At 37.6% G+C, this 22,636-nt stretch overlaps 2 protein-coding genes and 1 long non-coding RNA gene across 4 annotated transcripts; 1 reads left to right on the top strand and 2 right to left on the bottom strand.

Moving 5' to 3' along the window:
• Positions 1–2,418: 2,418 nt before the first annotated feature.
• Positions 2,419–8,507, top strand: LOC147475898 (Cyclophilin-like peptidyl-prolyl cis-trans isomerase family protein). 2 transcript variants are annotated; one of them, XM_086582671.1, is made up of 11 exons: positions 2,419–2,934; positions 3,016–3,105; positions 3,603–3,698; positions 4,237–4,344; positions 4,542–4,591; positions 4,819–4,918; positions 6,033–6,086; positions 7,361–7,519; positions 7,619–7,741; positions 7,940–7,989; positions 8,105–8,507. In XM_086582671.1, exons 1-11 carry the CDS (start codon positions 2,545–2,547, stop codon positions 8,214–8,216), a joined length of 1,332 nt encoding a protein of 443 aa, XP_086438797.1. In that variant the 5' UTR covers positions 2,419–2,544; the 3' UTR covers positions 8,217–8,507. The 2 variants fall into 2 exon arrangements, with proteins under 2 accessions (XP_086438797.1, XP_086438798.1); XM_086582672.1 differs by lacking the exon at positions 3,603–3,698.
• A 389-nt stretch (positions 8,508–8,896) lies between these two features.
• On the bottom strand, positions 8,897–10,053 carry LOC147475899 (alpha/beta-Hydrolases superfamily protein). Its single transcript, XM_086582675.1, has one exon. The coding sequence runs from the start codon at positions 9,977–9,979 to the stop codon at positions 9,017–9,019; it is 963 nt and encodes a 320-aa protein (XP_086438801.1). The 5' UTR covers positions 9,980–10,053; the 3' UTR covers positions 8,897–9,016.
• A 9,964-nt stretch (positions 10,054–20,017) lies between these two features.
• LOC147475900 (uncharacterized) lies at positions 20,018–22,489 on the bottom strand. The gene is made up of 2 exons (XR_015209505.1): positions 22,313–22,489; positions 20,018–20,249 (listed from the first exon to the last, which is right to left on the bottom strand). It is a non-coding gene; the product is annotated as an uncharacterized LOC147475900 (long non-coding RNA).
• Between the last annotated feature and the right edge of the window lie 147 nt (positions 22,490–22,636).

Here is a 22,636-nt window from a genome sequence, read left to right on the forward strand (position 1 = left end):
GAATTCTTGAGAAATTATTTGAATCGGCAATCGGCTAAGAAATTAGATAGCTCTTGCTATGATTAATTGGCGTAGAAAGGCCTAAGCCCAGTTATCAGTCTCTGGATCAAATCATGCATTTAGAATTGTAGGATGGAGTATGATTGCTAACTCAACCCAAATTTGTGTCGTTGCATGTTATGGGTCTAGTACAACCCAAGTTGAAATTTACCCTTAGTTTCCTGGGCTTTCACAGTTTTGTTTTTCTAAAATATGAACAAAAAAAAAAGGGTTAACAAACCTGAAGAATGCCACACCAATGGATTTGCTTCATGTCAATTCCATAAGAGAGGTCGTCAGGAGCATGAGATCAATCATATAGAAAGTTGTGTTAGAGAAAAGCCAGAAAAGTTAACAATAAGAAATATTTCGTGCAGAACTTTTATTTCTAAATTTCTTCCATAGATTATCTTGTAAAATAATTCCCCATAAGAGAAGCTTTATCGTTCTAATGATAATTTTCTTAACCGTATCTCCCACCTTTTGGATTCTCTAGAAAAAGGATTCTCAAAATTAACAATTGAGAAACGACTAAATATGAGATCATCTTCATTCGGTTTCAGAAATTAATCTTACGCAGTAATGTAGACACATGGATACACTACTATGAAATATGCTAGCCAGGCCATGTCACCAAAAAAATCCCAGACATCCTTTATGAAATTCGAACTCATCCCTTTCATTTTAAAGTTTGACACTTTATTTATCAGATTTGAAGCTGAGGTGAAGTGTGTTTACGACTTTCTATCGGCTTATTTGTATATTTTGAGGTTTGAACATATCATCACTATTTTTAGCATGTACCTTAAGTGCAAGAGCAATTGCAACACCCACAATAAAGAGAAAAAACAGCATGACGAAATCAGCTAATGTGCAACCATTCCATGGTGAATGATCAATGCGTGCCCATGCTCCCCCAGCGTCATCCACCAATATCATTATCTGCACGCACCCGAAGAAGGCAAAAAAACACAAGTTAAAATGCTAGTTTTGGTGGATCTGATTTGGCTTCTTATGCTTTCTTCGGCTTCTCGGCAGCCTTTACTTCCTGCGGCTTGTTAGGTTTTGCATCGGCTTGCTTTGGTTTGTCGGGTTTCGCATCGGCTTGCTTTGGCTTTGGTTTCTCTTCTTCCTTCTTGGCATTTTGTTTGATCTCTATCCCTTTTATCCAATGGTTGATCCAACACCTAATCAAACAAACCCCAAAACACAGCATTTCAGTTCACAAAACACGTTACTCTGGTGGTTATATAGCCGGTACTACATAAATTGACTAAGAAAAGAACACAAGTTAAGACAATAATAACAATAATTGTATGTAATTGCAAGTTTCAAGCCTACCATGTATTTAAGTTTGATACCTCTGCAAAACACGATATTAGTCCCATCATCATTCTTCATATTATGGATTATTACAAGATGTTTTATTTTGCTAATAATAGTATCATCATAATAATTACACCAACAGTTCTAACCTACAAACCCATTATTGTTCATCCATTTACGCATATACCATCAACATATTACCACATACACAATTCAAAGATATCAAGGGACATCAAAATAACAGGAAAAACAATAACCACAAACCCCAATATCAAGGAAAATCATTTAACAAAAAAATAAAAAGTACCAATGGCAAGGAGCTGAAGAACAGATAATTCTCTAGGCAATTGTTGATGACCCTATGATTTCACATGTACAGAATCCACTTGTTTCCTCCTTATCAAACTTCTAAACCCAACATTATTATTCCCACCACCACCACCTTTCTCTTTCTCAACCACCATCCTTACACACCTATAATAATAACAATACTATTCTTCTTCTTTTGAAAATTGAAAAACCAAATGAAAAAAACTAAAAACTGCCTGCTTATCTCCAAACCTTCAAAGATTCTATCTTTATATGCATGGAGAGCGGGCAGATTATAATTGGCACCTAATCAAAGAAGAAGAAAATATAGACAGAAGAATGCGTTCGCCAGTTATTGTAATCCTACCGTGCTTCTTATCGATTGTTTGGCTATGGATTTCTCTTGTTCCAAAAAACGTATACCACCTAAATATCATTCTAAGTTTGCTTATAGCTTTTGTGGAGAGATATTGTTCTGTATGTAGAACATGTATAAACCTAAGATATATATGTGCGGAGACCTTTTTATTTATTTATTTTTTATTTATTTTATTTTTTTGTGAAGAGTTTTGTTTTTTTATGTTTGTTTAGGTTACGAACAATTGAAATCTGCAAAAAGGGCTAAGATTTATTTATTTTTAGCCGAATTATTGCAAAATCTGATGTGTAAAAAAGGGGGTGAGGTGGGTCACTGGAGCATTCTCAACTACTCAGTATTAATGGTATTTGATTTGATTTCACCTTCTCTTTTCTTGGGGTACAATAGTAATTACGGCACCCACTATCCAGAAAAATAAAAAGAAAAAGTTCCCGATAGGGATTTGGATGAGATTCTGAGAGACTCACGCGCGCCAAAACTCCTTTTCTATCATGGCACTTGTATTTCCATCGTCACTTTCCTCCTCCACACTTCTCCCTACTTCTCATACCCATCACTCTTTCTTTCGCTTCAATCAAACCCGCATACAACAACGCTCCGGAACAATCACCTGCATTTCTCCAAAATGCCCTTCAGAGGAATCTTTAAAACCGTATTTGTCAATGATGTGTCATGGAATGAAGAGTGTGAAAAGCGCGATTTCTATTGCACTCATTTTCATGCAAGTTTCTGTTCCATTACCTTTGACTGGGTGGAACCATAGTCTGTTTATATCTCCTGCAACAGCAGTGCTTTATTCACCAGATACTAAGGTTCCAAGAACGGGGGAGCTTGCTTTGAGAAAAGCAATACCAGCTAATACAAACATGAAAGCTATACAGGTTTGTTAAATTATTATACGTTTAAATTTGATTTCTATAGTATGTAGGTTCTTATGATTTTTTTTTTTTATATTATTATAGGATTCTTTGGAAGACATTTCGTATTTGCTGAGGATACCACAAAGAAAGCCTTATGGTACAATGGAAGGAAATGTGAAGAAAGCTCTTAAGGTATTGATCATTTTCCTATATTAGTAACTACATGCCTCCTTAGCTGACCATCAGTTGGGACTGCCATTAGAATTGTACTTTAATGACTTCCCTTGTATTTTCATCGTGATATATGGAAGTATTATTAGTTTGCCAATTTCTTAAGAAGTGTGTAGTAGACTTCTTGGAGATCAGTGTAGTTCGGATCACTAATAAGTAATAACCTATCGACTGAGAACTAGCACATTTTAGGTAAGACACTGTTCAATCATAAGAGGACCTCCTATGTCTTTAGGGCTTCTTATTTAAATGAGAGATTGGTGGAATGAGTTTATCAACTATAGGTAGTCATGTATAGAATATGTTATATGCTTATGGATAAACAGATATGTTCACTGTAGGGGAAATTACAATAGTAGGAAATTGTATGAATAGATATGTATATATATTTCATCTTTGGCAATTGTTTTGTTCTGGTCTTTTCAGTAAGTGTTAACTGTTAAGTTGATTACTCACAGATAGCAAAGGATGAAAAAGAATCCATCTTAAGTAGTGTACCAGCAGATCAGAGAGACAAGGGTACAATACTGTACACATCTCTTATTGATGGCAAGGTACAATGAAGTGAAGAATTTTGGTTAAATTTTGTCATTGGGATCCTGCTTTCATTATTATAATTATTCTTTTATTGCTGCCGTTTATTTACTATTAGACCTATATGGAAAATCTGCATGAAAATTTTCATATTTGCTTTGCTCTTGTCTATTTTATGAAATAGGAAAATGGAATTAAATCATGTAGTTTATATATTGTTTCTGTGTTCTGACTTGAAGAAGAAAATCTGATTGAAATTCTTGTTTAACATCTGAGTTATAGCTGTGGAAAGCTTTATCTACTTTTCTCTCAAGTCTCACTTGACTTTTGGTAATTATAGACTATGGCTATCTCGGTCAGTCCATGTTCACTTCACTAGTTCATTAGTGTGGAATGAGTTTGATGCATGTTATGTTGACCCACTGCATACAGTTGACGGAAGGAGTTATTTAGTGTCTTAGTGTGATGACAAAACTTTAAAACTTATCTATTTGGTATGCATATATAGTCTAATTGCAGAACGAATTAAAAACTCTTAATTGGTTCTTGGTTTTCTAGGGTGGATTGCAGAGCCTTCTTGACTATATAAAGGATAAGGATGCAGACAGAGTATCAACAGGTCTTGCATCTTCACTAGATACTATTGCTGAGTTGGAGCTTTTACAGGTAGCTGTTTTATTGTGAGTCTGAGGTAATTATTAAGTTCTGAAGAAATATGCGTATATACCAGAAATTGTTTCAGGCCTATCTAAACAGGTGTTTGTTCTCCAACATATACTGTTAGTCTTTGAGTTCCTGTCAGTATAGTACCTGTTGGAGTTGGTGTGTAGAACTGATCACATTTTCTAATTTTGGAATGTCAGGCTCCAGGTTTGTCCTTTTTGTTACCTGAACAGTACCTGAAATACCCAAGGTACAGAAGCCTCCGATTTTCTTACAGAATGGTTTATATCTTATGAAAGTATCTGTTTAGTGGCACCACATTCATTTTGGTAGACCAAGGTTTAGAATGTCAGAGGTCTTAGACATGTGGAGCTGTGGAGGAAAGGGAGATTATGGTTGCTTGTATACTTCTGCAATAATTGTATTCTTGACTCTTAACCAATTTGCCTGAAATTCTAACATTTCATATAACTTAAGGCTTACAGGACGAGGTACTGTTGAATTCACCATAGAGAAAGGGGATGGTTCAACCTTTTCTCCAGTTTCTGGCAAATCCAAAAGTCAGGCCGTCATTCAGGTTCGCCATAGATCAAACAGTTTTACTTGCTTTAAAAAACCTGTTTCATAATTTACACATTCTCATAATCACACATCCCGAAGCCGTTCTTGTGGTGCCATTTGGTACTCTACACAAATCACTCTTAAGAAGTAAATACTCTGTGCAGATGCACAATGCCCATTGAATTAGTGCATATCTAGGTAATTACTCTAAATTGTACAGTAAATAAACATATATTAAACTTTTAGCAGTGTAAGTCTAGGTCTTGACCTCATGTATGTGAGTTTTTGGCACAATTTATTTGTCCATTGTCCACCTTGAGGTAGTCTATTAATAGGGCAGTGCTCTGAGAGGCTTAGGTTAGTCACTCTGGTGTCCAAGATGTATGTTAAATTGTTAACACTTATTTTTTTGATAGTTTTACAAATCACTCTTCAGAAGTAAATATTTTGCGCAGATGCACGATGCCTTTAAATTAGTGCATAAGTGCATATCTTGGTAGCTGCTCTATATTGTACAATCAAAGAACATTATTTTAAACCTTTTTAAGTCTTGGTCTTGACCACATGTATTTGAGTTTTTGGCACAATCTTTTTGTCCATTGTCCACCTTGAGGTAGTCTATTAATAGGGCAGTGCTCTGAGAGGCTTAGGTTAGTCACTCTGGTGTCCAAGATGTATGTTAAATTGTTAACACTTATTTTTTTGATATTTTTACAAATCACTCTTCAGAAGTAAATATTTTGCGCAGATGCACGATGCCTTTAAATTAGTGCATAAGTGCATATCTTGGTAGCTGCTCTATATTGTACAATCAAAGAACATTATTTTAAACCTTTTTAAGTCTAGGTCTTGACCACATGTATTTGAGTTTTTGGCACAATCTTTTTGTCCATCTTCCACCTTGAGGTCGTCTACTAATAGGGTAGCGCTTTGAGAGGCTTAGGTTAGTCACTCTGGCACTCAAGATGTATGTTAACACCTTTTTTTTTTGGATACTTACAACTTTATTTCCCTAAACCCTTGAATCTCCTTTCCCCTCCAATGTGGGACTTGATCCCAATACCGTGGGTCCAACCTCCCAAGTCTTGACCACTTAACTCTATATTGATGATGTTTTTTCATCCTTTCAGGTTGTTATTGATGGATATTCAACCCCTTTGACAGCAGGGAACTTTGCAAAATTGGTAAGGTAGTTGTCCCTCGCCTCAGCCTTTTGGAAATTCATAATGTTTCTTTAACAAGCATACCCTCTTACTATAACCTCTGTTGAGATACTTAGTAGATCCCACACCAGGAGTTTAAAGTCTTTCATATAATGAATTAGTTCCTGGAGCCGCTTCACTTATTGCCGCTTTGAGTTGGATGCTCCAAATTTAAGATGGAATAAGAGCACATATTTCAGGTTGGTCTAGTTGCAAACTACTCCACGTCATCCCGTAAAAATTAATCCACGTGTTTCGCTCACCCACGTGTGTTGAGGTTTTGACATATATACTATTTGTCCCACATCGAGGGTTTAAAGCCTTGCATTATAGTTTTAAGTTCCTCGGGCCACTCCACTCATTGATTATTGGTTTTGAGTTGTGTTAGAGTTGTAAGGGACACCTCCCGAGGGGCTATAGGGCGTTACCCCAGATTTTTTAGGAAGTTTCTATTACGTAAGATCCTGTTATTTTCTTATATGTGTTGATGTAGTTATTTTAGGAACTAACTAAGGTCATATCCTTTTTTAATATCTCTCCAAACGTTCTTCTCCATTAACAATAATAAAACTTTACAAGTTGAATGCTCCAAAGAAAGTAGTTGTCTCCTCTGTAATTGTAAATGTCGATGTTTCATGGTGCAGTCTCTGAAGCTGGCCAAATTTCCCCAAGACTTCAGCAAACTCTATAGGAGAACTTCATCTATGTGGTATACCCAGAAATTGTGTACTTGAAAATCCTAGAGATTGTCTACTTGAACAATCTCTGAATTATTTATTTATTATAGTTTTTTCGAAAAAAAAAAACAATTGTGTAGTTGAATGGGAGCCGATTTGTGGTGTAGGTCATATCTCTATGTTGTGATGGACAAACAAGGATTGACAGTTTTTGCATGATAGACAGTTACACGTAGGTTGTAGGCTTGGCAATACTTCAGTATTATGTTTATTTTTGTGCATTGGGTCTTTAAAACCTAATCGAGAATTTACCTAAATAAAAATCTGCTTTATGTACTGATATGTGGTGGCATGAGCTTCTCTCCTTTTCCTTTTTCTAGGTTCCTATTGCCGACTAAGATAGTATGCTCATGTGCTTCGCTTCCATCTGGACTGTGCATATCATTTCAGTATTCACAACTAGTATCCATCCATAGGATAAGATCCGTCATTTTGATAGCTTGAGCACTATTATCCTTTGATCAGTACAAGTGATTCATTTGATGGAAATACTCAGGAAAACCATCTTTTTTTTTTCAGGTAGTTGATGGTGCATACGATGGGGTAAAGCTCAAAGTAACCGACCAAGCAGTTCTTTCAGATAGTGGGGTGGATGAAGGCATTGGTTACAGCATACCATTAGAAATAATGCCATCTGGACAATTTGAGCCATTATACAAAACAGCACTTAGCGTGCAGGTCAGTTCTTGTTGTCCTTCCGCAATTGATTCATTGAGAATTCTCATGTAGCTGGTCTTGAGTTACTGATATTTTACCTTTTTTCTTGTTATATGGAAGGATGGGGAGTTACCCGTGCTTCCAATGTCTGTTTATGGAGCAGTTGTTATGGCTCACAGTGAAGTATCCGAAGAATATTCATCACCTTTCCAATTTTTCTATTATCTATATGACAAGAGCTATGTGAGTAAACTATTCCTATCTGTTTTTCAAATTTATTGTTATTATGACACTGTGGTCTAGGCATTCTCCTGATTTTGATATGTATTCATCATCTTAAATAGTATGAAGTCATAGTTTGCCAGTGTTAGAATTATCATAGTTTACAACAGAGACACTCTTTTTATAGCGATATGAATTTTCCGAAACGTTTTTCAACAGGCTGGCTTAGGAGGCTTGTCTTTCGATGAAGGACAATTTTCTGTCTTTGGGTATGTCAAGTTCTTCTTTAATGTTCTTATGTTTTTTGTTACTTAGTCAGTTAGTCTCACTGGATTTAAAAAAATTATGTTTCTGTTTTCTTATCATTTACTTTTTAACATATAGATACACAACTGTTGGGAGGGAAGTACTCCCACAGATCAAAACAGGAGATTTGATACGATCGGCAAAGTTAGTAGAAGGTCAGGATCGGCTCATATTGCCTGACAAAGTGTAACCTGACTATATGCTTTTCGTTCTGTCAATTCATAAACAGTTGCATCAATCTGATTTTTGTTAATGAGTTAGCTGCCAATTACATTTTCCCTCCACTGTCAAGTCCTCTCATGAGCTACAAAAGGCTGGAGATTCTCGGCACTGTACAAGCAGTAAAGAGATTTGTAATATGTTTTGTAAAATAACTCTTTTGGTGCAATCGAAGTTCAAAAATTTGACATAGCAAAAAATTGGAAACCGTAGTCTTATGATCATTTTGTTCTTTCTGAATGCAGGGGCCTGTTCAATTTTATGATCATTTCGTATATATTCATCATCATCGAAACCATAGTTTACTTAGGAAGATCATTGCACATATATCGCCCACTGGATGCCCATGCCACTTAAATGTTCAGGTGAGTGAGCCTGGATAGAATGGTCATAAGTTTTACTTTCTTTGCATACGAATTAAGAAGTCTAGCTGGTAGAAGGGAAACCTTCATGAGGAAACTCAGTCAGAACTCAGAACTCAACCTATGATACCAAGTGATCAACTACATACTTAAGTTCTGAAACATGTAAACAAGCTATTGTCTTGGGTTATTCACCAAGTGCGTACGTGCATTCACAACTTGAGCAATAAATTGCCAATTGAAGATGTGTATAAGCTGGTGAGTTTGAGTACTCACAAATTAAAGTTACTGATCACTGAAGAATGAGATAGATAAATACATTACTGTTTTACATTCATAAAACTGAATCAGTTTCAACAATGGAAATACTGAATTGCATAGCAACAAAACACTGCAAAGAAAAATCACATCACTGGCCTTTGCCACACCTCTTATTCAACCACGACACTATATCACACCGAACAATCTCCACATTCTCATCTGTCTCACCAAACAATAAGGAGTGCATCATCCCATCATAAATCCTTATGCTCTTATCCTCACTCTTTGCCGCCTCATAAAGTTCTTGACTCACACTCGGATCTGTAACAACATCAGCACTTCCATGTAACACGATGAACGGAAGACTCACATCACATAACTTGCTATTCAAATACCCCGTAACACGCAGCAGCTCTAGAACTGTACCTAGCCTTGGTTTCCCCCTATACCTCAATGGATTCATTCCACCTATAATCTTCTTCTCTTCAACTTTAACAGATTTACCTAAAAGATCTGCTGTGGGAACAATAGGCAATGTAGGCAAAAACTTCGCGAAAACTGTAAGTATTTCTGGAATAGGCCATCTAGGTCTCACATTATCCGATATCTTACACATCGGCGCAGCTAAAATTGCACCATCCCATGCCTTCTGATCCTTGAAATGGACCAAAAGGCATATGGCACCGCCCATCGATTCTCCGTAGAGAAACGATGGCAACCCATTAAATTCCGGGTTATTCTTAATTGAACTAAAGAATGAAGAACAATCATCTACAACAAAATCGACATTGGGTACAAAGGCTTTAAGACCATGAGAAAGACCATGGCCTTGAATGTCTAGACCAAAGCAAGCAAAACCCATTTGAGCAAGGAAAATTGGGGTGGACTGAAAAGTCCAACTAATGTCATTGCCATAGCCATGGACCATACATATGATTCCACGTGGAGGGGAAGAGATGGGTAACCATGATCTAGTGAAGAGAGTTAGACCTCTAGGTGATGTGTACAAGGATTTTGTTGCACGAATGGATTGTGATTTGTAGTAGTCTTCTTCTGTTTCTGGGGTGTTTCCCCAATAGTGGAGGCGTTTTTGAGGGGTTTCCATTTCCATCTATGCTCAAAAGATTCGCCGCTGCGTTGTACTGTTTTGTCTACCACCTGGTCACTGGGATTCTATCTTCGAATTAATTGAAAGATTTCCACGAAATGTTTTGGAAATCAGTCTAGACGATATCTCAGTGGGCATTTCAAACGGTAAGAAGAAATATCCTGTTTGAAAAGTGTCAACTAGTTGACATTTCCTTTGACATATCGCGATACATATATAAATGAGATGTGTGAGCAAAAAAATATTAAGTGCCAAAGGGATCTTCTCTTCCTCTTTGCTGGTCTTCTTCGATTGGAGTTTCTCTTATTAATTCATGGAAGATCAAATATCAGTGTACTTTATCTCGCTCTGAGGCACTACTATATTTAGCGGAAACACAATACCACACTATCGAGATTACTTGGCTTCTAAGCAACCTGCCTATCACATTGTGGCAATGAAGTTATTTTGCATATTGCAGTTAATCTAGTTTTGACGAACATAACATATCGAGAGACATTGATTGTCATGTCGTGCGCCGAAAAGTTTGTACTGGTCATAATTCAACAAAAGATTAAAAGAACAACCTGTTGATCTATTTATTAAGGCTCTCAGCTCGGTTCCTCTCATTTAAATCATTTAGTTTGCAAGTTGAGTGTTCTACAGGTATAGCCTGCTATCAGATAGGTTGAAGTTTGCAACATTTTTCAGGTGGCAGAAAATCTTGAAATTATTAATATTGAAAACGATTACTAGATTTAAAGCTTATAGGATCTGTTCTTAACGACCAGCATATGGTCTTCGTTTCTCCTTTATTCTTTGTCCCATGGTGAAGGCGTGAAGCTCACTGGTAGACCACTATATTGAGCTCGCATTTTGTACGATGGATAAATATGTTATTTATGCTAGGAGATACATATGGTGGTTAGCTTGTTAGGTTAAAGGGATTGAGTGTGTAGAAGAAGAAGAAGAAAGGATGGAGGCACAATAAGAAGGTAGGGTTTAGAGTATATTTACCCTAACCTACAATACATATATTTATACTAGAGATGGAATAACCTAAATAGCAACAAGCTAAATAAGGTACGGTCTCACACTTATAGAATGTGTGAGATCGACACTACATACTTCAACACCCCCCTTCAAGCTGGAGCATAGATATCGCTCATGCCCAAACTTGTTACCAATATAACTTCAACCGGGCCGAATCACTGGTTTGGTGAAGATATCAACTAACTGATCTCGAGAAGCCACATAAGGAGTACTTATCTCCTTTGTTTCAACCTTATGTCTGACATAATGACAATCTACCTCTATGTGCTTAGTTCTCTCATGAAATATTGGATTAGAAGCGATATGAATGGTCGCTTGATTGTCACAATAAAGAGGGATCGGTAGTCGTACCTCGAAACCCTAACTCATATAGCGATTACTTAATCCACATTAACTCACGAGTCCCTTGAGCCATAACTCTATACTCGACCTCTGCACTAGACTTTGACACAACCGTTTGCTTTTTACTCTTCCATGTCACCAAATTTCCACAAAGGAAAGTACAATACCCAATGGTGGAACGTCTATCCGAAAACCCGATCCCCGCATAATCGACATCCGAATATCCAACAACATCAAAATTTCCATTAGAACGATAGACCAATCCACGACCGGAGAACCTTTCAAATACCTCGAATCAATCTGAATAACCGCACGGTAGTGAGGAATCCGTGGTGCATGCATATCTTGAGATACTACAATCGACCAAAGGAGATATCGGGGCGAGTAATAGTAGCATAGATCAGCTTTCCCACCAATCTATGGTATCCCTCAATATCGGCATACATCTCTCCAACATCCGACTGGAGTTTTTCGTTCGAATCCATATGAGTCTCTACTGGGCGAGCTCCTAAATTACCTGTCTCACTGAGCAGGTCTAATACATACTTTCTCTGTGAGATGAATTTCACCGGGGAACCCGTAACTTCAATGCCTAAGAAATACTTCCGTTCTCCTCCTAGATCTTTGGTCCGAACTGCCTTGAGAGATTGACTTTAAGTCGATCAATACCTGCTTTGCCGGACCACGTGACAATGATATCATCAACATACACAACTAAGACAATAATCCCTTGCTAGGTTTTTCGGTAAAACACGGAATGATCATATTCACACCTAGTCATTCCATTAGCCATCAAAACCGACTAAACCGCGCAAACCAAACTCTAGAGAGACCGCTTGAGCCCATAAAAGACTTCTTTAATCGGCGGACTTTCCCCGAGCAACAAAAAACCCGGAGGTTGAACCATATAGATTTCCTCCGGAAGATCGCCATGTAAAAGGCATTCTTAACATCCAACTGAAATAGAGGCCAGTGATGATGAACGGTAAGAGAAATCACAATACGCACAGAGGCGAGCTTTGCAATCGGAGAAAACGTCTCGGAGTAATCAATACCATATGTCTGGGGAAAGCCTTTTGCAACTAGACGAGCCTTTAAACGAGAAATAGTACCATCCGGATTATGCTTAATAGTGAAAACCAACTTACAAGCAACTGCTTTCTTCCCAGAAGGAAGATCTGTAAGAACCCAAGTGTCATTAGAATACAAGGCACTCAACTCCTCGTCCATTGTTTGCTTCCAGCCAGGATGAGATAGAGCATCCCTGTAGTTAGACGGGACAAAGACAAACAACAAGGACGTAGCAAAAGACTTGACAGATGGTGGTAAATGATCAGTGGAAACATACTTAGAAATAAAATACTGAGCATACTTACTAGGAACGCATACTGGCAGGTGGACGTTCAAGTTTTCGGAGTGCAATCGGAACATCAAGGTCAGATGGAATGGCAATAGGATCCATAGACACAGTGGGAAGAAGTGAGGGCAGCGGAGCAGTTGAACTTTCAACCTCAAACTCTGGAATGGCAACTGAAGGTACTGGGCACGCCCGCACTCCTGGAAGGCTATCGGTGAAGCGCAGTCGGCGCTTCGATCGCTGGAACTTCGACCATCGGGGAGCGCAGTCGCGCTTTCGGAAGGCTATCGGTGAAGCGGTAGCTCCTTCTTCACTCGCTCCCTCATTTTCACCAAGATCATATCCAACACCACCAGATGGCATAACACAATCCTCAAATGGTTCAGAGGACATCTTCCCTTCTGAAGAGTAAAATGGGACATCTTCAAAAAGGTAACATCAAGACGCATAAAATGATTTCTAGGAGATGAGGACTATAACACTTGTACCCTTTCTCGTATGCGTGAATACCCAAGGAAAACACACTTAATAGCACGAGTCTAACTTATCACGACTGGCTTAAGATTATGAACAAAGCGGAACAACCAAAAAAAAAACTGGAAGATGGAAAGAAGATTGACCGGAAAAAAAGCGAGTGTGGTGTTTTGCCTCCTAATACTGAAGAGGGCATACAATTAATCAAGTATGTGGCAGTAAGGCGGACTGCCTCTGCCCAATAAAACTTTGGGAGATTTGTTTGAAACATTAAGCATCGGGCGACTTCAAGAATGGGTCTGTTATTTCTCTCAGCAACCCCATTTTGTTGAGGTGTATCCACACAGGAGGTTTGATGTGTAATGCCATGGTCATCTAAAAAACTCTGGAATATTGTAGAGGTATAGTCTTTGGCATTATCAGTTCGAAAAACATGCATGTGCGCAAAATACCGATTAGTAATCTCAGCATAGAATTTTTGAAAAACAGAGAATACTTGAGAACGATTTTCCATAATATAGACCCAACAAACACGAGAAAAATCATCTATAAATGTAATAAAATACTTGGCTCCAAAAAGGCTAGTGGTTCTACAAGGACCCCAGACATCTGAATGGACTAACTGAAAAGGAGCACTAGAACACTTATTTAACCTATTTTTGTAAGTAGCACAACGATGTTTAGCTAACTCACAAACCTCACAACCTAAAAACTGAATACTAGAAGAAATACTGGGAACTAAACTTCGCAAACTAGCAAGAGGAAGATGACCAAGACGTCTATGCCACTGAACAGGAGAGACTGAGACTGTAAGAGCCTGCTTCTGGTGAGAGTGCCCATAATCATCTTGAAAGTAATAGATGCTCCCGTGCTCATACCCCCCACCAACTAGTGTCTTTGTCTGTAGATCCTGAAACACAACATGAGTGGAAGAAAACATGACATTACAGTGAAGAGATTGGGTGAGATGATGAACATACAATAGATTAAAGGGGAAATTTCGAATAAGTAAGATTGAGACAAGTGATATATTACGAGTTAACTGAATAGTATCCCGACCAAGAATACTAGCCTTAGCCCCATTTGCTAATGTGACATATGATGGTGTGTGAGTATACGCAAGACTAGAAAACAACCGGGGATTACCCATATATGATCGAAGCTCTGAGTCAATAACCCAAGAGTTGTTACCACTTGTATGAAGACATGTTTTACCTGAATCGGCTAGGGTCGTAGTGGGGTAGTCGGACAAACTCGATGAATTGGGAATAGCTTGTATCTGCTTCATCAGGGCTGCAAAGTCTTCTTGAACTCGTTGAAAATCACTCATTTTCTGATCAACTACTGTGGCATTGTTGGCTTTGTGCAAAGGTGGGTGTCCTGTTATATCCCAACAAAAATAAGCACTATGATTTGTGCGCCCACAATGCTCACAAGGCTCAAAACTGCCAATACCACGACCACGACCACGACCATGACCACTCCCTTGGGTACGACCACCCCCACGGCCACGACCACCTCTACCTCCTCTACTGGCATTACCACGACTAGAAGAGGGGTTGTTATTACTGTTTGGAGGGATCAATAAAGCCGCCTTTGTCATTGTCAGCCTTGGAGGAGGTGCGATATCTGAGACAAATGAGAGTAAGCCTCGATTGCAGTAGGGAGCTTAGATTCAGCTTGAACTTGAGCTTTCACATTAGCAAACTCGGGACGTAGCCCAGATAGGAATTTGGAGACTCGAAATTCCTCTCTTTGTTTCTTTAACTGATTTATGTCTGTAGTAAGTGGGTGATATATATTCAGTTCTTCCCACTTGCTATGAAGAGAATTATAATATTCAGAGATAGACATATCTTATTGAGTGAGATCAAAGATGTTCTCATACAACTGAAAGATACGAGAAGTATTCTAAGATTGAGAGTATGATTCTTGTAGATACTTCCAAATCTCCTTCGAGGTTTTAAAAAACCGCACAATATTACAAACATCTTTCTCTATAGTATTCCACAGGAAATTCTTAACCAAGGGGTCATCTTTTGTCCAGGTTGTCTTTCCTTTATCATCTGGGGGATCTGTCAGATGATTTTTCTTACCTTTTCCAGTAAGATAAACGATGGCGCCTCGCCCATTGAAGGTAATTGGCAACACCCTCCAATTTGACAGAGGTCATACAAACAGAAAAACAGATGTATTCTTGAATTCATCGATTTTGGAACAACATCGGTCATTGTAAAGAGAAGAAAAATTCACTTGATGAAAAGGAATCTGGCGCAAAAACTGTGAGAGATGGGCGTCTCCTCTTTATCAATACCGAGATTGCGGAAGAAAACAATACTAATACACCAACTAATACTAAAAAGCTGGAACCTTGAAATCGAGGATCTCTCCCAAAGCATTCTCTAAACAGTCGGCTCCGATACCATGTTATTTATGCTAGGAGATACATATGGTGGTTAGCTTGTTAGGTTAAAGGGATTGAGTGTGTAGAAGAAGAAGAAGAAAGGATGGAGGCACAAGAAGAAGGTAGGGTTTAGAGTATATTTACCCTAACCTACAATACATATATTTATACTAGAGATGGAATAACCTAAATAGCAACAAGCTAAATAAGGTACGGTCTCACACTTATAGAATGTGTGAGACCGACACTACATACTTCAACAAAATACAAATAAATCCAGGACTATCTCCTTAATTCCACAAGTCTTGTACTGTCCGTTTCAGAATATTGCAACTGACCTCAATTGATATGACATAACAAAGTAATAAAAATAGTGAGTCCACTGTAAGAATTTCATACTTCAAAAGTGTAAGCACTCCTCGATCTAGACAGTATGCAATTTGAATACCTCTTCGGAAGTGGAAGCTCATCCAGTGAAATAGATATTTTCCTCTTATCTTAGGAACAGATAAGATTTTGTTAGAAAACCGTACCACTTTGCTTTGAACACTTGAGTTTATGGAACAAGACATGACAACGTATATGGAAGGGACCGCGAGTTCAAGACACGCCTAGCCTGAAGGTGGGCTCATGCTCAATAGTTTTTAATTAATGCGTAGTGCCTATATTTTAGATTAAGAAGATTACGAATGCACTAACAAATGGATGACATTTGATTGTACGTGCAAAGTGTATGTCGGGTCATGGAGACATCAAAACATACTACAACTTTCCCAGGATTAACAAATATGCAAGAAAGAAATATCTTTTCAGCATGAAGACTGCTTTTTAGAAACTCTAGTCAGTGGACTGGTATCTATAAAGAATGATGCACCAGAGTTTGAATCTTGAATTCAAGTTGTGGGGGTAGATGAACCAATAAACAGTTGTAGTGGTCCATTATTTATGCAGTCAAAGTAGATAAGCTACGGTTCTTCATGCAAACATATCTGTATTATGTGATAAAGAAGCATCACTTTTATTTCTTTATCTGTTTGGAACATTTGACTCAAACTTTAGAACATTCTAACATTCATCAACTCCCACCTTTTTAACTCATCAACATTGAACAAACCCAGGAAAAGGAACTCAAAAGTTGGAGGATAGCCGGATAGGGGCTGCTAAAGGGAAGTGCAATAAAGAATGTGCGCACCTGGCCTGGATATGTAAACCAATGCCATACATGAAGGTTACGTGCTCATCAAAACGTGCAGTCCCATCAAAAGTTGTGAAGTAATACCAGATTATATATGCGCTATATCTCCTATCTGATTCCATTTTCATCTTCTTAAGCAAATGCTATACAGGAACGATCCTTTCACCCTACTTTAGTTATCAGAGGCAGCAATGCAGCATGTGCTAGATTCTGCTCTTGCTAATTAATAGATGAGATAATGTTCTTCTCAAAACAGGGCTAACGAGTAACGACCAATCAATCTGAGCTAAAAAGTGATACATAATCAACGGAACTTTTTGACTTGATATCTCACCTACATGGCTCCCATCCATCCGTTTTGAGATCATTACCCTTGTGGATTTAAACGTACAGAAAAGGCCGGTATCTACTTACAGAAGGTGATCAGCACTGTTCTGGAGCAGGATCAAGACCATATAAAGTTTGAGTTATAGCAGCTGAGATTTGAAGTATAAGTATTCGAGTCAGGCTGATCCTAACCCATTCAAGGAGGTTATTTTATCCTCACTATTAGAAAAAGGAGGTTTTCACTACTAAGAGTAGTTCTCTGTCAAAACTTAAAAAAATCTATTCTGATATTAGGCTTAGCCTTTTCTGGTAGGTCTTTCAATTCAATGTGTTTAATTGTCATAGTCGTACGGTTTCTCTTCGAGACATAAGATACAAGGGGGCATCATGAATTTTAGATACCTAGCCTGTTGTCCTAGACAATCCATTTCTACATAATACATGACAAAATGTCGTTTACAATATTGAAATGAAGAAGTACGTACGAGAAACAAGCCAAATCTTATTCTCCAATGCAACCATTATACTAGATATATTTCATTTTTCCATGACTTATACCTCTTGCATTGAAAAGTCTTTACGATTGTTAGATTGAAGCTAATCCTCAAGTGTGTGAAAATTGTGAAGGGAGGTTAGTATGACATGAGATTAAGATATTTTCGTATCATGCAATGCAAGGTAGGACTTTGCAAACAACTGAAGCAAGTGCACAGTTAATAACCAACAGTTGTAGCAGATGGATGTCACAATCATTGAAAACTTGTAATTGTTGATCATAGACCTAAAGGATATATGGTTTTAGCATATCAAACTTTAAATTTTCTTCCTTCAACGCATTGTTAGAGAAGGCTGTAGGTATAGCCTGTAGCATCATCTAGGAAGAGATCAATGCTAGTATAGTAGAATCTAAAAGAGTCGATTGTCACTAAAATTTCTATACAATGTGATGTCTCTGCAATCTGTTTTATAAGACGCATTTGGTGCTTTGAGTGCTGAAAGAAAATATGCAAGTCGATCCATAGTGGAAGGCTTTCTTCTCCACACATATAGGTTGTAATGACATCTACTGATATCCCATATTTAGAGGTCTCTGTCTTTGTCTCTGTCTCTCTCTTCTTACAGTGGAAGAGCATACACGAAAAAGAGAGAGAGATATTAATGGAGTGATGATGAAGAGCGTTTAGGATAGGATGTTAAAGGAAGCATGAAAGTGCTTAGCGCGCAATTAAACCTACTAAAAACTAGTTATTCCAGAAGGAACTTTGATAAAGCATATATTTTAAGAGTGTCAGATTTGATAATTTATTTTCTGTCTCCCGTTGAGTACATGCTACTATAGCAGATCAATAGGGAAGGATCATTGTTGGTCTGGATGTTAGGTAACGCAATTTTTTTCTTCTTTTTGGCCACCACTCTGGGCAATGAAATGTGTTCTGGAAAAGATGAAGGTTTTGTCTTAACAATAGTGGGCAAATGAAAGATGCTCAAATCTCAAATTTGTGATCTTACAAGAAGAAATGAAGCTATAAAATCTCAAGTTTGCCAATCGAAAATCAAAAGAAGCTATTAGACGTAATAAGTAATACAACTAAGTCGAGTAATTACGAGTCGATACCTCATATGATCATATCTAAAACAGCACGTACAGTTGTGCCCGAGATTTAGGTACGTCTTTATGCACACCACTACTGGGTATGGTGCCTAGCTAGTGACAACTATTATAACATCATGAAGGAAAGAAGAGACAAAAGCCGAGGACTGACTACGATGTTCTGATTTAATCTCAATTCAATTAAATGGTAAATAAGTGGTGTCAAGGCTGCGGCTGTAACTTAATTGTGGTCTTGTCACAAGTTTGTCATAGATCGTGACCAATTAATTAAAGCGAGACGCTTCAACTCAAGGTACACAGAAGTTTACATTTGCTTGAGTGATAGGCAAATGTGTCACTTCTCAGTTCAATGTGGCCAATGACACCAAAGTCACCTACCAAATACCAGCATGGAACTGAAGCCTTATACCGGCCATGAAAACGATTTTAAGAGTAAATAAAGAGATGAACCATTATGGTATACCTAATTAACGTGTTAAAAGCACTGCTATTTGCTTAGCCCTTGACAAGGATTCTATCCCACTAATATCAAAGGGTAAAAATATATAAACAATAAGAAAGGGAGCAAGGCACAAACCCTATATTAATTGGAGGAAGTTTCAACATGCTGGCGGGAAGGACAAACGAAAGGGAGGCTGATACTTACAGATATAAAATCAAATTCTGCATGTTTCATTTTCATAGTTCTCTTTCTGAGACAAAAAAATAAATAAAAGAGCGAAACTGATCGAAAATCCTCAGTTCAGTACTGTCTGAAAGAAGCATTGACCATGCTAAATTGATCAATATATCCTTAGTTCACTAAATTGATTAAAGCTTTAAAAGGTGTCTTCTTGTTTAGCCTCTAACCAATGCACATATTCGTATAAAAATGAAGTGACAGATGCCTATATGGCTATATGGATATTAAGTAGTATCATACAGAAAGGCAATAAGTCCAAACAGAGTGTAATCTTGGCTGTCAAGTTTAAATACAGATTCTGTCACCTTACAATAACAGTGAGCTCTTGGTAAATGTCTGAATCGTATCTGTAGTGAATGCTTAAGTTCTTTTATTTGAACTTTCCATCTGATATATGTGAGTAGGTACCAATATTCATATCTAGGTTGTAGGACATCCAATCTTGGAACGAATTTGTCACAGCCTGAATTTCTAAACAATTAAAAATGAATATTTAAAATATAAATATCTCAAACATCACTATGTTCAATTGTCTAAAAACCCAGGCTATGACGGGGTGGATACAACACATGTCAAAACCTAAAACCCACATCATAAAGAATCTTAACAACAAAAATAATCTCCAAAATTCCTCAACCATCACTTTATTAAAAGACTTTCTTCCATCCCAATAAAAACATCAAACAAACTTAAAAAAAAAAACAGTTTTCAACATCGTATTATCATGTCATATGAATATGTAGCCTACGTTATTACATCCTTCCAATAATAACAGACCTAATAAACGAACTAACGGACTGCTCCATGCAAGAATCCAAATCACACGCCATGGTTCCACTGCCTTCCACCTATGTTCCCAAGAACACACCCACGCTAAAAACAAAAAGCAAACGTATGGTCAAAGAAAATGGGAATTTGGCCTGGTATGAGTAGACTAACCACATATAAACATTTCCAATATTTAATTATCAAACTATCACTTTAAATATATCCTAACTTAATCATTTTCAAATTGAAGATAGGTAGTTCCGCCATTTCAACCTAAGATAGTTTCTTCCCAAGCAAGACTTCCATTTTATTAACTCATTATAATAACTTGTTTTAATAACTAAGTCATTGAATTAAAACTTACCGATATCCATCGGCCATAAGGGTAGGACCGCCCCTCCACAAAATCCCTACAAAATGTTATTAAGTCCTACCCTCTTGCAAAAGAAAGTTAGAACTTCTATATAACATATGTAGATATCCTATAGGTATTCAAAAGTAAACCCAAACACTCGTATAATCAAATCAATTTCTATTATCAATTAATCAATTTCTTTTTTTATACACTCACCATTTAGTACCTAAGTACCTTAGGTCATTCCCGCCACATTCAAGGAATACCCAACCCTACATTCCCGTACACTCAAGGAATACAACTAACCCGCAAGGCGAATACCTTTGTTCCTCTCTAGGGCAGTTCAAAGAGTCTGGTCATTCATGACACATTCAATGAATACCCGGGTCATTCATGGCACAGTCAATGAATACCCAATTATAACGCTAACGGGCCATTTATGACACATTCAATAAATACCCACCTATCATATGATATTTTCAGTCATAAGACTCCTTTTCAAAACTTGAGACGTGGAGAGATCTAAAAGGGTGCGGTAAATTTGTTTATGCGTTATTGAACTTTATTGCATATATTATTTCAGAGAACGAAGGAGTATCTTTGTTTCTTGTATTATTGTTTACGCTTTATTAATATATCGATGTCTAAGTGTCATAACGTTGTATATCATAAAAGACTGAAAATATCACATAGTAGTTAATACACATATCCACGTATATATAGAAAGGTCTTAGCCTAAAGCCAAACATGCTAATAGCCCTAGACCTATCCTAATAGCCAAAATCATAATCCGAGTTGAAAGTCAAATTGGGTCAACTGGTCAAAGTCAACTCTGGTCAACAGTCAACTCTAGTCCTAAACCGATTAGCTAAGCTGACCAGGTTCAATAACTTAAGCCTTAACCCGGCCCATAAACTGGTTAGGCCCAACTTGAAATATCTATCTGAAACAGATACTATGGACCAGCCCACTAAAACTTAAAAAACACTGATTTGGCCCAACTATACGATCCACTTAAAATACTATGGACCAGCCCACATAAAACTTAAAACCGGCCCAAAACAAAAGTTGAATTTCGGCCCAACTAAAAAAATGAACAGGACGTTCTCCTTCTTCTTCTTCCTCACAGCTCGTCACCTCCACCCATTTGGCCATCACAAACCACCAACCTAACTTCAATTTAAAACCCACAGTTTCACTCCTTAGAAAAAACCCAAACTGCCGATACCCTCAATTCTCAATTTCGTTATACTGTAAAAATCTCAATCGATGCCATTAATGCTCTGCAAAAGCTTTCTTCCAAGCTTCAACAACCCCCATTTGATAGCCCTCACACCCACTACACTACCCCACTACAACCAATCATCAATCAACTGACCCAATCAACAGAATAACAGTTCAAAACTATTTTACAGGATGATGTTTGGGTGAGCCGCCATTGACGACCCCTCCAAGCTTCACCGCCTCACTCCATCACCCCACCACGACCACTAAACAGAAATCAACCAACAACCAACACATAATACAAAAATAACAGTTCAAAAGAAATAAAATCTACACCACCACAGTATCACAGTTCAAAAGTATAAAGGAGGTGACGGTGTCTGGGGCTCGCGCCTCCATGAACAACCACTAAAGATTTATGACAGCAGTCAGAAAATTACGGCACAGAACAGAACGAACAGGAAAAATAAACATAAAACTTATATATTTTGATAATAAATCCGTAGATTTTAAATAGACGAAAATCATATTTTTAGTAGTCAGTGAGAGATAAAATCTACTCACCCGTGATACGCTCCTGTTGCCAACAAAATCTCCAGCAAGAAACTTCTCTTCTCCCTTTCCTCTCTGTAAAACTCTCTTTTCTGTAAAACTCCCTATTTTTTGACCAACCCTATTTCTTTCTTTTCTGTTTTTAAAAACCCCCGAAATAGGGAAGAGGGTTTATCCTATAAACCCACGTCTCCTATTTCCACTAACACTTATCCTATTTTATTTTATCTATTATCTATTATCTATTATTTTTATTTATTGTACTAGGAAAAATAAGAGATAAAACACGGGGTGTTATAGAATTGGAACATCAATTCTCCATTTTTAGCATAATAA

Source organism: Coptis chinensis, chromosome 9 (genome assembly GCF_015680905.1).
Source record: "Coptis chinensis isolate HL-2020 chromosome 9, ASM1568090v1, whole genome shotgun sequence".
In the NCBI taxonomy this organism is placed as follows: Eukaryota; Viridiplantae; Streptophyta; class Magnoliopsida; order Ranunculales; family Ranunculaceae; genus Coptis; species Coptis chinensis.

Excerpts from the sequence above, each read along its gene's own strand:
- LOC147475898 (XM_086582671.1), top strand. The coding sequence starts at position 2,545 with ATGGCACTTGTATTTCCATCGTCACTTTCCTCCTCCACACTTCTCCCT. Across the intron at positions 2,935-3,015 it reads CAAACATGAAAGCTATACAG|GATTCTTTGGAAGACATTTC; the intron begins GTTTGTTAAATT and ends ATATTATTATAG. Across the intron at positions 4,919-6,032 it reads AAAGTCAGGCCGTCATTCAG|GTTGTTATTGATGGATATTC; the intron begins GTTCGCCATAGA and ends TCATCCTTTCAG.
- LOC147475899 (XM_086582675.1), bottom strand. The coding sequence starts at position 9,979 with ATGGAAATGGAAACCCCTCAAAAACGCCTCCACTATTGGGGAAACACC.